The sequence below is a fragment of the Dreissena polymorpha genome, chromosome 5, assembly GCF_020536995.1.
Source record: "Dreissena polymorpha isolate Duluth1 chromosome 5, UMN_Dpol_1.0, whole genome shotgun sequence".
In the NCBI taxonomy this organism is placed as follows: domain Eukaryota; kingdom Metazoa; phylum Mollusca; class Bivalvia; order Myida; family Dreissenidae; genus Dreissena; species Dreissena polymorpha.
Genome location: NC_068359.1, coordinates 80,171,941 through 80,190,081, shown reverse-complemented (window position 1 = coordinate 80,190,081; position 18,141 = coordinate 80,171,941). Strand labels below are relative to the sequence as shown.

The following is an 18,141-nucleotide window of genomic DNA, read 5'->3' as shown; positions in this document are numbered from 1 at the left end:
CGGAATGCTTAGACAGACTGGGTCCACACAATGCATTCTCTGACAGAAGGGTCTAGATAAACTACAAAACAAGGGCTGTTTGTAAAACATGCATGCCCCCCATATGGGCTGTCAGTTGTAGTGGCAGCCATTGTGTGAATATGTTTTTTGTCACTGTGACCTTGACCTTTGACCAAGTGACCTGAAAATCAATAGGGGTTATCTGCCAGTTATGATCAATGTAAATATGAAGTTTCATGATCCTAGGCCTAATTATTCTTGAGTTATCATCAGGAAACCATTTTACTGTTTCGAGTCACTGTGACCTTGACCTTTGACCTAGTGACCTGAAAATTAATAGGGGCCATCTGCCAGTCATGATCAATGTACCTATGAAGTTTCATGATCCTTGGTGTAAGCATTCTTGTGTTATCATCCGGAAACCATTTTACTATTTTGAGTCACTGTGACTTTGACCTAGTGACCTGAAAATCAATAGGGGTCATCTGCCAGTCATGATCAATGTTCCTATGAAGTTTCATCATCCTAGGCGTAAGCATTCTTTAGTTATTACCTGGAAACCATTTTACTGTTTCGAGTCACTGTGACCTTGACCTTTGACCTAGTGACCTGAAAATCAAAAGGGGTCATCTGCCAGTCATGATCAATGTACCTATGAAGTTTCATGATCCTAGATGTAAGCATTCTTGAGTTATCCGTAAACCATTTTACTGTTTTGAGTCACTGTGACCTTTGACCTAGTGACCTGAAAACCAATAGGGGTCATCTGCCAGTCGTGATCAATGTTCCTATGAAGTTTCATGATCCTAGGTGTAAGCATTCTTGAGTTATCATCCGAAAACCATTTTACTATTTCGAGTCACTGTGACCTTGACCTTTGACCTAGTGACCTGAAAATCAATAGGGGTCATCTGCCAGTCATGATCAATGTACCTATGAAGTTTCATGATCCTAGGCCTAAGCATTCTTGAGTTATCATCCGGAAAACATTTTACTATTTTGAGTCACTGTGACCTTGACCTTTGACATAGTGACCTGAAAATCAATAGGGGTCATCTGACAGTCATGATCAATGTACCTATGAAGTTTCATGATCCTAGGTGTAAGCATTCTTGAGTTATCATCCGGAAACCATTTTACTGTTTCGAGTCTCTGTGACCTTTGACCTGAAAATCAATAGGGGTCATCTGCCAGTCGTGATCAATGTTCCTATGAAGTTTCATGATCCTTGGTGTAAGCATTCTTGAGTTATCATCCGGAAACCATTTTACTATTTTGAGTCACTGTGACCTTGACCTTTGACATAGTGACCTGAAAATCAATAAGGGTCATCTGGCAGTCATGATCAATGTACCTATGAAGTTTCATGATCCTAGTGTTTTTGCGTTATCATCGGAAACCATCTGGTGGACGGACTGACAGACCAACGGACCGACCGACATGTGCAACACAATATACCCCCTCTTCTTCGAAGGGGGGCATAATAAACACACAGACAAGTCTTTATATGGTGGACACCAAATCATTTCATACTCAAATACGTCAAGTGGACCAGGCTATAATATCAAAAGAGTTGTAATATATATTTTTATATTAATTTTTTAAAAAGGCATGCAGAAAAAGTAATGGTCAAGTGATAAGGAAAGCTGGGCTTTATGCATGCATGTTTAGTGAAGTCAGCACAGGCTAATCAGGGACAACACTCGGCCAAGAGTGTAATTTTGTTTAAAAGAGACGTCCTTTTAATAACAAATACCATAATAGTGGCATAAAAGCCAAAAGCTTGTTTTTCATGCATGGAGTCCAGTTTTCCCATAATGAGGCAATATGTTTGCAGTGATGCCAGAAACTCTGGAAATGCATTTTCATTTCTAACAATGTATTCCCATTTTATTTTATTTTACAAATAATATTACAAAACAAGTCACAATTCTATGAACAAGATTTATTTTAAAGAATCATATATTTATAAAAAAATCAGCAATATTTATAATTTTCAGAATGGCCAACAATAACAAGAAAACAACCAAAAATGATATACATTTTCTTGCAAGATTTTGAAATTTTACAGATATGGCACTGTACAAACAATAAATGATCACAAGAAAATTTAAATTGTACTATTACTACAGTACAGTAGAGTCATGGAATGATAAGGTACAGGTTTACTGTTAGCAACATGAAGGTATGGGAATTTTTTATGAAAGCATGTTGTAATTTTTTTATTTCCTCCATGCATCACAGTTAAAAGTACAAAAAATGTTAAACAAGACAAGGTTGAGTGCTGTAATTTTTTTCTTAAACTCACTGGTGATAATTGTGAACACCGAAACCACATATGATTATGAAATGCCAAATAAAAACACCAGTACGGTTATTTCCAGGTTCTGTAGGTACCTAAATGCAATATCTGAATTCTTGGTTGGGGCTTAGAAATATTACTTTGTAGCCAAAATACTTGTAATTTAGATTGCTACCTCAGATAGTGTGAAAATCTGATTTTATTTTTTAAATAATTCACAAAAATGTGTGTATCAAATCCAATAATTCAGTAGCCAATTATTAAAGATTTGAGAAGCAACTGTCTTATTTGGCTTCTGGTAACGGGAACATATGATTAAGCTACTCAGGTCTCCCTAAACTGGCTATCATGATCACCTCCATCAACTCGCAACCCTGCTTATCGGCCGATCAAGTCATCAGGTAGTTCAAACATGCCAGTCTTCCTGTTGAGAACATACTGTATTGGTGGGTAATTGAAGTTGTAATGCTGGGGGCAGTTCGACTGAGACTTGACAGTCTTGTATGAGCCAGACTGGTTTCCTCCCTTACTAGAGTTTTCTGAGCCTGGACAGGCAACTGGTGTGAAATCGGTCTTACTCAGGCAGATCTCTATTTCACTAACTAAGTGAAAATCAGTACCATTGTCCTAAAAAGAAATTAGAAAGTATATATTCATTTGCTTGGTTCACATAAGTGATTTGTTTAAGGGTTTTTTTTAAGGTCATTTTGAGCCGAAATTTGGCCCTATTTCACAACTCAAAAGATATGTATTGTTGGCCTATAATAACTTTGAAATTCTGCTCTCAATGTAAGCCTTATCTGGAAAAAAACTACTGAATTTGATCAAAAATCAACAAAGTTGGAAAGATTTTTGTATAAGTTCATTGCTTATTTCATCAAACCAAGTTGCAGTGTAATTTATGATAATATATTATGTTTTTGTAGCACAGTATTTGACTAATGTTTTGCACATCCGACCATGAAACCATGCATGACTTTATAATGGAAAGTATAGCTCCTGAACAGACCGCATGATTGTGAAGGCTTTGTATTACAACTACCAATACATACCAATTTGATGTAGGAGCATTCTATATTAGGATCAAAGCCAGTAGACTGCTTCACTGCTGCCATGAACTGTTTGTACTGCAATGCAAATTAAAGTAGACATCTATAGTACATAGGCTATAAAAACAAAAAAAACTTCAATCTAGGAAACTTGGGCATAATGCATCCAATTTTATGGATTTTTTTTTTAAAAGGGTGTAAAATCCAGTGCATGTTAAAAGTGTCATCCCAGACTAGCCTGTGCACAATACACAGTCAATCTGAGACGGAACTTTATGCACATGCATTTAAGTTGCTTTTCCCTAAGTGTGACTTTCATTGTGTTTTGAACAAACAGAGATTACAATGAATCATTCTGAACAAAAAGAAAGCAAGTCTGGAACATTTTGAACTAGATATGTATATGTAAGATTTCAAAACTAACCATTCAAGCAAACTTTAAAATGATCAGCCATGCTGCAACATTTATTTAAGGCATGGTTTGAATAATTCTAGTGATACCTATTTTTTAAGATAATTCAAATCAATATTTTCACAAGCGCGTACACATTTGTTATGAAAAACTGATGTTTGAAATTGTTTCAAATGTCTTTAATACTGTTAACCCTTTACGCCTTACTACGAATTTAAATTTGTTTGTAGTCCCTTAGAAAATCATATTAAATTTAACACCTTTCTTAATCGATTCAACTTTTAAAGGCTTCAATTTTCTTAACCCTAAAGAACTGATGAGCAGCAAAGAGCATAAAACCTGAACAGACTGCAACTTACATGCCTCAATTTAAGACCTTTTTTACTCGATTCAAGTCTTAAAGGCTTCATTTTTTTAACCCCAAAGTACTGATGAACAGAAAAGAGCATAAACCCTGAACAGACTGCGAGTAACTCGCAGGCTGTTATTGTTTTATGCTGTTCGCATATAGCCATTAATCGTTGCCTCTAAGCAATAAAGGGTTAATACTGTCAACTTACACTGTACTGTTCAGTAGGGCTTGGGGTCACACCTCCAGCACTAAGCATTCTGAAATAATAAGATCCCGAAGAATAAATATGTGCCCTGCTCTGGGAAAATGGGGCGTCATGCATAGGCAGAAAAGATAGTCCCAGATTAGCCTGTGCAGTCTGCACAGGTAATCACGGCAACAACTTTTCACTCAGAATGGATTTTCATTGAAAAGAGACTTATGTTAAACCTGGTTTTCTCAAGCTCATATACAAACACAACCAAATCAAATAGAGGCAAACAATTCAATACAGGTAAACTTAAATATTTCCATTCACTCAGAATGGATTTTCATTTAAAAGAGACTTATGTTAAACCTGGTTTTTTCAAGCTCATATACAAACACAACCAAATCAAATAGAGGCAAACAATTCAATACAGGTAAACTTAAATAGAACTGGTAATTCCATATGTTAAGACAAGTAACTTTGTAAAATAATTACTCATAGACTAACATACATAAACAGTTTGACCTGGTGATTCATAATTTATCCATTTGTTGTATTCAGAATGAATTTCTATATCATTCTTTGTTTGTATAAACTTTGCTATGAATGCCAAATTCTTCAGAACTTACTACGACATTATGCTGATTTTGGTCACTGTTTAGTGAATTATTCAGTGATGATTATCTTTATGCATGTAATAAAAATAACTATGGGAATCATACACCAATTAGAGCCTTGAACTTAGGTATGTAAATCTTATTTCCTGATTTACAAAGATAGAAAAAAAAAGAAGAATTATTATTGAATTAACATCACTATTGTCAACCCACTTGAGCATGTCGTATTTCTGGTTCATTTCCAGCCCCTTGCTGAAGTAGTTCAACTCTCCAGTAGTTTCGGGTAGATCCTGAGCACATGTTCCGTGTTTGGTCCACTCATGGGACCTGAAAATGCACAAACAATTGCAATGCATACTGGACAAACTGGGCTAAATCATGCGCATTGAGTGCTAAGCCTGAATGGCCTGTGCAGTCTGCACAGGAGAGTCTGGGACAACACTTTCCGCATCAACTGCATATAATCATAAATTGTTATCCTGTTAAAAGAACACTTTTCTTACATGCTTTAAGCCAAGTTTTCACCAGAACGAGGCTTAATTGATAAATGTAAATGATCCAAGCTATCAAAGATAAGTCTTAGTTCAAATAATACATTCTTCCTATATCAGTACATTTTTTGTCACATGATTTTTTCCAATAATATATTTTTCAATTCCATAACACAGATGTCTTTTTTCAGTTATTTTAATACAATATCAAACACTGTTTTCGTACGAAAAAAAGCCCACTTTTAACAAGACTATTGCCAAGCAATATATGTCCCCTACCGTCTCCACCATTGTCAGAAATTCCACCATTGTCAGATTTTATTTATTTTTTATATTTGTTGCCATAGCAACCCAAATTTTTGACGTAGGAACATATGAAATGACGTGCATAATGCCCATATTGACATCTATTTATGTTTCAAGTTTCGTGAAAAAATATGAAGAACTTTTTAAGTTATCGCAGGATCCAGAAAATCACAATTTTCAGTAGTATTTCTAGTCTATTTGTTGCCATGGCAACCAGAATTTTTGACGTAGGAACAAAATGAAATGACGTGCATAATGTCCATATTGCCATCTATTCATGTTTCAAGTTTCATGAAAAAATACAATAACTTTTAAAGTTATCGCAGGATCCAGAAAAGTGTGACAGACAGACTGATTGACTGACAGACAGAGTGCAAACCATAAGTCCCCTCAGGTTTCACTGGTAGTCGACAAAAAGTGCATATTCCGAATGTGGCCCACTACCCACATAACAAGTTTAATCAACCTAGCTTAAGTATACATTAGTAATACGCAATCAAAGGCACCCAAAAAGGTATACAAATATATTTGCATTCTTCTTAACTGAAATATGGAACCAATTCAATCGTAAAGTGATTTGTGTACATATTGGCATTTGAACAAAGTTTATTTGTACTAAATTTCATACTCCAAGTTTGAGAAAGAAGTTTTAAGCGATGCCTTAGAGAATGTGATCAAGTGTCTACCATGTGCTTACCAGAAGCTTTCCAGCTCTGTATCATTGTAGAGGTTTGGCCAGAAGGTCAAGAGGTCCTTCTGAAGACTCTGAAACAGGAAGGTTTGATCTTTGACATTAAAGTGGGACACGGCCATGGATCTAAGACCTTGATTTGTTCGTGTTATGCCCCTTGTTATTTGAAAATTTAATCCATTCTCAAACAAAATGTTTTTCCAGGAAAACTATTTTATTTACATTTTGCATATTTGACCGTAAAATTTGAATTGTTACCTTGATCTCATATCCTGGTCCATTATGTGCGACCACTCCATTTTATTATCCCCAACAAAATTGATTTCGGAGGGGATATAGCAATTGGTTCTGTCCATCTGTCTGTCCGTCTGTCCTTCCGTCGGAAACTTTTTCAAGTGCATAACTCCAAATCTATTCCATGGATTTGCTTTAAACTTAGAATAAACAGATGGCAACTAGGAGAAGTGCAGAGACTAAGAACCATAACTCTATCTACCTTAGTTTGAGTTTTTGAATTATCTCCCTTCATATAATTTCAAAGTAAATTTTTGTCCGGAGAATAACTCTAAGTCTACTTAAGGGATTTACTTGAAACTAAAAATATAAACAGATGGCAAGTAGGGGAAGTGCAGTGACTAAGAACTATAACTCTATCTTCCTTAGTTTTTTCATTATCTCTCTTTATTTTATTATTTGTCAGGCGCATAACTCTAAATCTACTGAAGGGATTTACTTGAAACTCGAAATATAAACAGATGGCAACTTGGAGAAGTGCAGTGAACATGAACCATAACTCTTTCTGCCGTTGTTTATGAATTATCTCCCTTTATAATTATTATTTTTAAAATTTATATTTTATTTATTTATAATTTTAAACTATATTTAATTAAATTTCGTAGTAAATATTTTAGCTTTTCAATTTTTAATATCTCTGTTTATCTAATTTTACAATAATATTTTAATTTGAACACTGAATTATTCACTGTAAAATTAAAAGATGAGTTTAAAGAAAAAATACAGTGATCAAGTACAGTAACTGTTTATAGTCTTCTTTTTTAATTACCTCCCTTTCTTTCATTTCCATATATTTTTATTTTCTACAGCATAACTCCAACACTATATAACTAATTGATCCTTGAAATATAAATAGATGACACAGGTGCCATGTTTTGCAAATATTATTCTACTCTCTTAAACAAATGTTGTCATACAAGCAAACACATTTTGGCCGGGATTTGGCACAACTGTGACAAGCTCTTGTCATACTTATATCTTATGCAAATTTATTTGCAAATCTGTACATGCTGGACAAAGAAAAGCTTCAAACAAAAAGCTAAGAATATTGTTTTTTTATTTAACCTTGACAATGGATGATCCAGAGGTTTTGTTCTTGTTCCAACACTCCATCTTTTAATGTATGCTCCGACAAAGTATAATCCACTTTTAGGTATGCTAGACCTGCTACTTGCTTAAGTATTACATGATACAGCCATTTTTGAAATCGGCATATTTTAGTTTTACTTTCTATGTAGCAAGTCAGTAAATAAATGCATAATTGATTGTAGTGCAAAATAAAAACATTCTTTGTATTTATAATTAAGCCTTGGTCTGATAAAACAGCTCTTCATGCATATTTCTTAAGAGTCATCTCAGGGACAACAATCTCCCTGATAAGTGTGTTCAGTCTACACAGGCTAATCTTGGGTGACTCTTTACGTACATGCTTTATACCTGATTCCTCAGAGCGAGGTTCAATTGTGTAATAATACATGTATAGGTTCCATGTTTCTGACTTAACTTACAGCTATTTTGCTGAAGTCAAATTTCATGGAAGAGTTGCAGTCATGGGGGCCAATCTCTGAGCCTTGTGTGGGCCTGAAATAGCATGTAAAGAGCAACAATATGTAAAAACCAGGTTTACTGCATGACGATTGTGTGTAAAGTGTAACCAGATTTACTGCATGACGATTGTGTGTAAAGTTTAACCAGGTTTAATGCATGACAAATGTGTGTAAAGTGTAACCAGGTTTACTGCACGACGATTGTGTGTAAAGTGTCATAGAAGATTAGCAAGTTTAATCAGGGATGACAGATAACTCTTTAAAATGATTTGTTGTTGAGAGGAAGTCCCTGCTTTGCGGAAATCCAGTTTAGGCGGAAAGCGTTATCCATGATAAGCCTACATGTATTTGTACTGCACTGGCAAATCTTGGATGAAACTTTATGCTCATGCATTAAGCCCAATTTTTCCTATACTAAGGCTCATATAAACAACATGAAATCTTACATAGAATTAAACAAGGATATCAGTAAAACGGATGGATGTACCCAATGATGCTTTGTTGGTATATGGGTTAATTGTGTGGAAAAAAGTTAGACCTTGATAAAATTTAATATTAGCCTCAGTGACCTTTACCTTGACCCCAGTGACCTCAAACCTCATCAAAAGGTAGAGGTCCATGCAAGGTTCCTACATGCCAAATATATGAGATTGGTCAAATATTGAAGGCGCTATGAGAAACTGTAACCAAAGTGTGACCTTGAAAAAATCTATTATTAGCCTTGACCTTGACCCCAGTGACTACAAATCTCATCAATAGGTAGAAGTCCATGCAAGGTACCTACATGCCAAATATGAAAGAGATCGGTAAAGTATTGAAGGTGCTATGAGAAACTGTAACAAAAGTGACGGAAAAATCTATTATTAGCCTTGGTGACCTTGACCTTGACCCCAGTGACCTCAATCGTCATCAAAAGGTAAAGGACCATGCAAGGTATCTACATGCCAAATATGAAAGAGATCAGTAAAGTATTGAAGGTGCTATGAGAAACTGTACAAAAGTGTGACGGAAAAATCTATTATTAGCCTTGGTGACCTTGACCTTGACCCCAGTGACCTCTGATGTCATCAAAAGGTAGAGGTCCATGCAAGGTATCTACATGCCAAATATGAAAGAGATCGGTAAAGTATTGAAGGTGCTATGATAAACTTTTACAAAAGTCTATTATTAGCCTTGGTGACCTTGACCCCAGTGACCTCAAACGTCATCAAAAGGTAGAGGTCCATGCAAGGTACCTACATGCCAAATATGAAAGAGATCGGTAAAGTATTGAAGAAGCTATGAGAAACTGTAACAAAAGTCAATTATTAGCCTTGGTGACCTTGACCCCAGTGACCTCAAACGTCATCAAAAGGTAGAGGTCCATGCAAGGTATCTACATGCCAAATATGAAAGAGATCGGTAAAGTATTGAAGGTGCTATGAGAAACTGTAACAAAAGTGTGACCCTACCGAAGTACGGAGGTGCGGAAGGACAAACTGACAACTATATGCTCCCCATATATATATATATATATATATATATATATATATATATATATATATATATATATATATATATATATATATATATATATATATATATATATATATATATATATATATATATATATATATATATATATATGGGGAGCATAATAAAGCAATTGTAATTAGATAATCTACATTGGTCAAGCACAATATCTTTGAATTAAATTGAAATGAGCTCTTTTTAGGTATGCGGCAAGAACACCGGAGGGTAAAATTTAAATTTCTCTTTTTAAAATACTTTTTAACTAATTTGCTAAATGTTTTTTTTTTTTAATTTCTTCACTTGAAACATCAACATATAGCAAAATCATCCAGAGCATTTTCTTTATAAGGATGCATTAACTTTTAAGTACTTGCCAAGTAAGAAACAACTGTCAATTTATTTACATATAGACAACAATAAGAAAAAAAAATATTGTCATTCTAACATGACTTGCCAACATACTCAGCGACAAGATTTCAACAGTTTCGTTTTTGGTATTTTACATTACCGGATAATATTGCATTCATTTAGCAAGCATACATTTTCAGAGTAAATCATTTAAAAAGCATATATTACTATAGTCAATCACTAAGAAAGCATAGATTACGACAGTCGGTCACATAGAAAAAATAGATTACCAGAGTCCATGGATTGTCCAGGTGGTCACTTGTTTGTCCACATGACATGTGTGGTGCTGCAAATATAGATCTTAATTTATTGAAATACAAAATTGATTTTAAATGTTTTTGGCAATATATATATACTCCTTATACTCTGGACCAGAGCACATTCTTTAGTACTGTTGTTAACCTTTTCAAAGAAATCGATGAAATATAGTTCATAAAATAGATTCATGCTTTGCTTTTAAGGGTGATTTGGATCTTCATGTACCTCTTTAGTGGTTTGATACCATAATCAAACTTTCAAATGGTATGAAAACACAGAGGGTAAACAACCAATTACAGAGTAACTAACAATATTTTTTACCATGACAACACTTAAAACTTACTTCTCTCGGGGCATCAGCGCACACACCAGGTGGCCAGGACTGGGCGAATGTGAAGTGGTCATATTCACCAGTCCACCTGTATGTGACAACATACATGACATTATTTATGAATTTAAAGCAAATGACCATAGATCCCCTACTTTAAGAGAAATTTTAAGTAATTTTGCTTATCAAGTCTATATGAGCATCTTTCTTGAAAAACTGGGCTTAATGCATGTGTGTATGTGTGTGTAAAGACTAAAGCCTCAACCCTGATAAGCCTAAGCAGTCTGCACACACTTATCTTGAACGACACTTTTTGCTTTTATTGTTCTTTTTATACAAGGGAAGTCTCAGCAAAAATCCAGCTAAGAGGAAAGTGTCATCCCTGATAATCCTGTACAGTCAGCACAGGCTTATATGAGTAATACGAGAAGACACTTTGTGCCCATGCATTAGGTCCTGTTCTCCCTTTTTTACCAAGAAGAGACTTTTTTTAAACAAAAATTACAATAAAAGCTGAAAGGGTCATCCCAGATTAGCTTGTGTGGACTGCACTGGCTTATCTGGAACAACACTAAAGGCACATGCATGAAGTCCAGTTTTCCCACAGCCAGGCTCATACATGTAGAAGAAAGATCTTAAGCTCTGAACACAGGCAATACACAAAACATTTAATCACAACGGGTAACCATGTAGGGCATGTTTTTGAAAAATTGCTGCTTAAATGATAAAGTTACAGTCTGCAAGCTTATTAAGGTCCATATTTTTAGCATTGACTTTTTCACGAGACCTTGCGTGCAATTTGTCAGTAGCAAATGATAAACATTGAAGTTTGACCTTTAATTGAGAGCTTGACCTTTGATCCAAACACAATCATGGTATTTATGTTGTATGCTGTCTCCATATGGTAAACAACTGTGCAACTTGTATAAATGTAATACAACTGTAATCATTTCCTGCCTTCTTTTGTAAGATCGGTTGACATCGGCTAATGTCGGAAAATATCGTAACTGAAGTCGTGAGATGTCCGTTTTGTTCGGTTTATTATTTACAAAGTATAAATCTTAAATAAAAACATGTTTTATATAATTCTATAATAGATTGTATCGCCGATATGCATAGTTCAATATATTACGACGTCAAATTAGCTTTTTCTTTAAAAATTGTGTAAAAATTTAACCGAAAGTAATATATTTTCGCGACAACATAAAAAACTACAATCCTGAATCGTAAACCAAAAAGACAGCTAATGAGTAAAAAAGAAGTTGCAAAAGAGAAACAAATCTTTATGATCATTCATATTCTGGGTCTTAACAAAATATTGATAGCACATCAGCGTCTTCATCGATGGAATCGTGAAAAATAGGTCAGCGATTAGTAGAATGGAGTGTGATATGTTTAATGTTTTGTTCTGCATGTGGACTTGGACCTGTTACACTGACATTAAAATCCATAAAAGGCGAATTACAGAAAGGAATGTGAGGGTGTCTGTACGTTGAGTGTAGTAACATTGACTGCCAGTTGGTAAACACTGCAGCGTATGGTAAAACCCACACAGTCAAAGACAATTGGAGAAAATGACCTGGAAAAGTGGAATACCATGCTTTGTTGTCAACACAAAACTTGGAACAGGTAAGGTCACAGATATATGATCAGAACGTTTATATAAAATATACATAACGGTAATCATTTATATAGAAATTTTGTTCAAAGATGTAAATTACAGCCATTATTATGATTATATTATGGTCTATGTCTATGCTCTCTTTTACTGTAAACATCGAGATACAGTAACCAAAAGTAAATGTTTATTGTTTTTTTTAGATCTAGTACTTACTTGTATCTTTGCTATAGTTATATTTGTTTCTACATTAAGCAATGCTGGACAGCCTGGGTGGACCATCCCGTGTAAACAATATGCTGTTCACATTAAACCTCAAAACAATATCGGACATCAACTTAAAAATAATGGAACAGCTAGCTGGTGAGGTGATAGAGAAAGTTGCAACTGAATCAGCTAGGATTGCAGCTAGCGATGCAATCTTGAATAAAATGACATAAGAATCTATTATTTGGATTATCAGCGGTAACAATACATTTTGTACAGCATTACATGGAAAACATCAAACTATATAAAATGTGTTGTAAAACCAATTATCTATGTTGACCGCCTATCCAACAAGTGTAAGGCAATGTTTGGCAGGCCTTTTATACAAATCCTGCGGGGCAGAATGTCTGACCCATTCCCGATTCAAAATTCAAGTATTTTTGCCCAATTAGCTGACAATTTTCCCAATCCTAGAATACATGTAATAGCCAAAATAATATATCAAAACAAGGGACAAAATTGTCACAAAACCAGGTTTTCATTGTGAAAAAAAATCTGATAAAGGGAGACAACTCAAACTGAACTTTTGAAATGAACAAAGAAAATTAACCCCCTTTGTAAGTTTGTTTTAAAATAAATCTATTTTTAGTCGTGGCGACCTTGACATTGGAGATATGCACATGAATTTATTTTTTTTGACCTTTGACCATGAAGGATGACCTTGACCTTTCACCACTAAAAATGTGGAGCTTCATAAGATACACATGCATGGCAAATATCAAGTTGCTATCTTCAATATTGCAAAAGTTATGAGCAACGTTAAAGTTTTCGGACGAACACACGGACAGACGGACGGACGGTCAAAATTTGTGTGCGTATGGAAAGGCGTTGTCCATATACACATGCATACCAAATATGAAGGTTATATCTCAAGGGACATAGAAGTTAAGAGCATTTTTCAAAACCTAAACGCAGATTTTGAAACCTAAACGCAGACCCCTACTTCAAGGTCAAGGTCACAGGGGTCAAAATTGTTGTGCGTATGGAAAGGCCTTGTTCATATACACATGCATACCAAATATGAAGGTTATATCTCAAGGGACATTTATGGCCATTTTTGACCTTTGAACTCAAAGTGTGACCTTGACCTTGGAGATATCGACGTAATTATTTCGCGCGACACACCGTCCAATGATGGTGAACAAATGTGCCAAATGATTTTAAAATCTGACAACGAACGACATAGTTATGGCTCGGACAAGCTCATTTATGGCCATTTTTGACCCTTGAACTCAAAGTGTGACCTTGACCTTGGAGATATCGACGTAACTATTTCGCGCGACACACCGTCCAATGATGGTGAACAAATGTGCCAAATGATTTTAAAATCTGACGATGAACGACATAGTTATGGCCCGGACAAGCTTGTTCCGCCCGCCCGCCAGCCCGCCAGCCAGCCAGCCAGCCCGCCCGCATTCGCCAATCTAATAACCAGTTTTTTCCTTCGGAAAACCTGGTCAATAACAATAATCTTCTTAACACTTTCCCCCATAAGAAGCAAAATGAAAATGGCTTTTGAACCAGCATAAAACCAGAACAGCCTGCGAGTAACTCGCAGACTGTTCAGGTTTTATGCTGTTTGCTGCTCATCAGTATCTAAGGGTTGGAAATGAAGCCTTTAAAACTTAAATTAAGTAGGCCAGGTGTTTATTTTAATGGAACTTTCTTAGTGACTACAAATGCATCAAAATACGTATCTTAGTGGTAAAGGGTTAAAACATCAGGATTTTGTTCTACTATAAACAATTTAATGGCTGGTAGATCAGCAGTACACACATTTTATGGCTGGTAGATCTGCAGTATGATTATTGACCAAATAAAATCCAAAATATTATGTTAAGTTGCATTCTAAATGTGATATTGCATATCAATATTATACTAGATTGCCGTGTCAACTATGTTTCCAGTTGAAGGAAGGGAACTCCCGCAGGTTACTCATATGCATTGGTGGAAGTCCTGTGTGGTAGTCAGTTCGCAACATACATCACGAGAACTGTTTCAATAAGTCAAGAGGCTTTACATGCTACAGGCATTACAACGACTGATGGGACAATGGTATTCATTTGATAAGTTGTGCAGCCAGTGCCAATAGAAAGAATTATACATTGGCTTGAACAGTTTCGAAATGTGTGCTTAGTTGTTCATAATGGTTGTCGTTTTGATTTTATCTAACAATGTTATATATAGATCTTGGTTAACAGAGAAAAATACTTAGTGGACAACTTTGTAAATTGTTTTCACTTTTCAGACCTACTCATGCCTCCATCCCCCACGCCCACCCCCACCTCACCAAGGCCTTCCTACATTGGCAGACTTAGCTTAACTGCATAATGTATTAAATATATGTATAAAGAGAGTAAAAACATTGAAGGTGTTAACTGAATTGGTAAATGACTCTGTTTATTTTGCATATTTTGACCATTTGCCATTATGTGGTTTTGAATTTATTGAAAAATATTTCGAATAGTCCTATTAGATTAAACAATAAGTGAATTGTTCAAAATATACACAGGCAAATTGCTTTTTTTACTTTGATTTAAGCTGATCACATGTCTCTGATAAAATATAAATGCTCAAATTCCAAAGAAATAACATACAACTTATAAAAAAAAATTAAAAAATGTGTATGGGTGATTTTTGCATACACGGGTCGAACTTGTAGTTTTGAAGGACCGTATAAAATAAATCAGATTTTGTTCATTATTGTTTTCACTCAATTGTCTTGTATTATATTATTTTAACATCTTCAATCATATCCTGTACTAAATATACAAACATTGTTAACAAAAATGTAAGACAATATGAGTTTATTGAATTATTTTATCCCCAGGGGTAATTTAATTTAGAAGAAAATTCAAATTATGGGTCATCAAACTGAAAAAATCATGAAAAAAAATTGCATGGAAAGCCACCCTAAAAATTTGTAATAAGACCACATATGGTATGAAGTTTATAAAAATAATAATTTTAATGGGTTTTGGAATATTGCCCATTACAGTTTTACTACCTTAACAATTGCAAAATTTATCCTTAGAGCCTTTGTGTCTACTTTACAATTGAGTTAGGATCATGGGTCTTGCAAGCCACAAACAAGGTGAACATTTGTAATACATGTAATTGTATGTCATTTTAGAACTTCATGATGAATAATTTACAATTGCACAATTTTACCTTTGAGCTCTTAGTGTCTACTTTACCATTGAGTTATGATTATGGATCTTGCATGCCACAAACAAGGTGAACATTTGTAATACACATATGTCCTTTTAAAAATGCATGATGCATTATCAAATTACAGTCTGTGTATGCTGAGGAGGACAGATGCAGGCACGCACAGTCCCACATACACCGAACGGCCAAAGTGAACTGACTGCAAGCTTACTCGACAAAAATGTCTCCTCAACAGGTAAAAATTCAAGTATAAAATTACAGGTTTAATTAACAATGTACACCTATCAGACTGGTAACACTTTTGATCGAAATCCGAGTGGACTGCACCAAGCAAGTGTTCCCAACTTCCCAGTCTATCACCTCAGTGGACGGCACCAAACAAGTATGTTGAGTCTATCACAAAGAACAGCCTACATAAACTTTTAAAGGAAAAGCTGATAATTTAGACGCATTTTTAGAACAAGAGGGCCTGAAAGGCCCAAAGTCGCTCACCTGAGATAAAAAGAAATGACCTGTTCTTTGCAGCCCAAGATATCAATGGAACAAATGTTCTACCCAAGTATCATGAAGAATGAACAACAAATGGCCCCTTGGCGGCCATGTTTTTTTAACAGACCTGAACCATTTTTTAACTCTTCCAAGATATGTTCAAATTTCATGAAGGTTGGGAGAAAAATGTATCTTCTAGACTGTTCACATGTTTTCACTATATACATATAAAGAAAACTGCCCCACTCCCTTATTTCCGGTCAGGATGACTATACTGACTGGTTGTAATTCAATTAACTAAAGGCGTTCAGTCAGGGACGTCTAAATACACTCAAAGAATTTATTTATAAGTGAAAACCAAGGCAACTTTAACAAAAATAACTAATTTGTATTCCAAGAACTCGGAAAATGAAGAACAATGACAGAAAATTATGAACAGGTACAAGCCAAGTCTAAAGAATCTAAGTATCATTACAAAAACGAACAACATACAGCAAATACCTTAATAATTGTAAAAAGAAGTTCAAAATCTGTCAAAAAAACTGATAAAAATATAAGTTACTGTTAGTCTAGAAAGTGCTTCAAAAATCTAGTTTACAAAATAGGTCTAATTTTATCTAAGGCCACAACAAATTGATTACATGTTCGATGGATTTCCTGCACCTAAAAATCTTAAAACGAAATAAAAATATTTTTATTTTTATTTTGCGCCTGCAGCAACAATTTGTGCTCCGCACATATTCGTTCAATTATTTAGTTTAATTTAGCCTACGTATTTTACAATATAGACTGTTATAACGCTTTCCGATATTGATTGGTTTATGGTAAAATAACGGCGGCGTCCGTCTGCTTCGTTGTGTCCGCGAAAGATGTTAATGGCAACGTATTTTTTTCGCCAGTTGCAATCAATCATCGCATTACTGATGATTTCTGTGCTTTGTTCCTCGAAGCAGCATCTGCATCGGGATGCGAAATATCACCAGAATGCGTCAATGCGGTAAATTTTTTTGGTAAACTAGGTGGTAGTGATAAAATAAAAATGTCGAACAGCAACATGCAACTAAGTGTTAGTTTTTTATCGTCCTAAAAGTAAGTTTCTAATGGCACTTGATTAAAGCTGCTCAAAGATTTGTTTGGAAAAAATAGTGGAAATAAAAGTAGAACATGTTTTCTGTTTAATGAAATTTACAAGCACATCAGGTCGGTAAAAATGGGAATTTTTGTAAGCTTTATAAAAAACACTAGATTTTTGCTGTTATAATAGTGAGAATAATGATAACTGTCGATTTTGTGAAAAAGGTCCATAACATTTCCTTTTCTTGCAGGAGGAATTATTGCAGAACATCAAGGCATGCCAGTCCTTTATCTGTGGAGATCAGTTAGAAGATGCACCTGGCCTGTATGTTCAGAGTGTCGGCATTAACTACCGACAGTGTGCATCCACTGTGGAACAGTTTGTTAGATGACAATGATGCATATGTTGCAAATTGTATTTAAATTTTTCCATAGTCAGACAATTTGTGTGTCTTGTCAACATTCTGGAAAAGAGGCAAACACTTGGTGCGCCAAGAAGTTTGTTAAAAAGCAAAAAGTCAAGTGAACTCATTCAGGTCTTCAACCATTCCTACTTTGTTTTGGTTTGAAAATGACACCAAAGCAAAATTATGTTCATATGATGTATTAGTGTTGACATGTTGTGATTGAAAATAAAAATCATGGATTGGATTAAACAGCCAATGCTTTAACTTTAAAAGTATAAGTGTTTAGTCTTTACCAGTTTTACTTCTACTTCTACAGATTTTATTTGTTTTGCCTTAATATTTAAGCTGATTCTTGTCATTC

General features: G+C 34.9%; 1 protein-coding gene across 2 annotated transcripts in view; it reads right to left on the bottom strand.

Moving 5' to 3' along the window:
* Positions 1-1,930: 1,930 nt before the first annotated feature.
* The window catches only part of LOC127831971 (ribonuclease Oy-like), a 32,798-nt gene continuing 16,587 nt past the window's right edge, over positions 1,931-18,141 (bottom strand). For both annotated transcript variants that reach the window (XM_052357069.1, XM_052357070.1), the window contains exons 3-10: positions 10,770-10,845; positions 10,399-10,454; positions 8,210-8,282; positions 6,414-6,481; positions 5,133-5,246; positions 4,324-4,372; positions 3,355-3,429; positions 1,931-2,929 (exon numbers count right to left, since the gene is read on the bottom strand). In XM_052357069.1, coding sequence (XP_052213029.1) covers positions 2,681-2,929; positions 3,355-3,429; positions 4,324-4,372; positions 5,133-5,246; positions 6,414-6,481; positions 8,210-8,282; positions 10,399-10,454; positions 10,770-10,845 — 760 coding nt within the window. In that variant the 3' untranslated portion in view covers positions 1,931-2,680. The remainder of the gene's footprint in view (positions 2,930-3,354; positions 3,430-4,323; positions 4,373-5,132; positions 5,247-6,413; positions 6,482-8,209; positions 8,283-10,398; positions 10,455-10,769; positions 10,846-18,141) is intronic.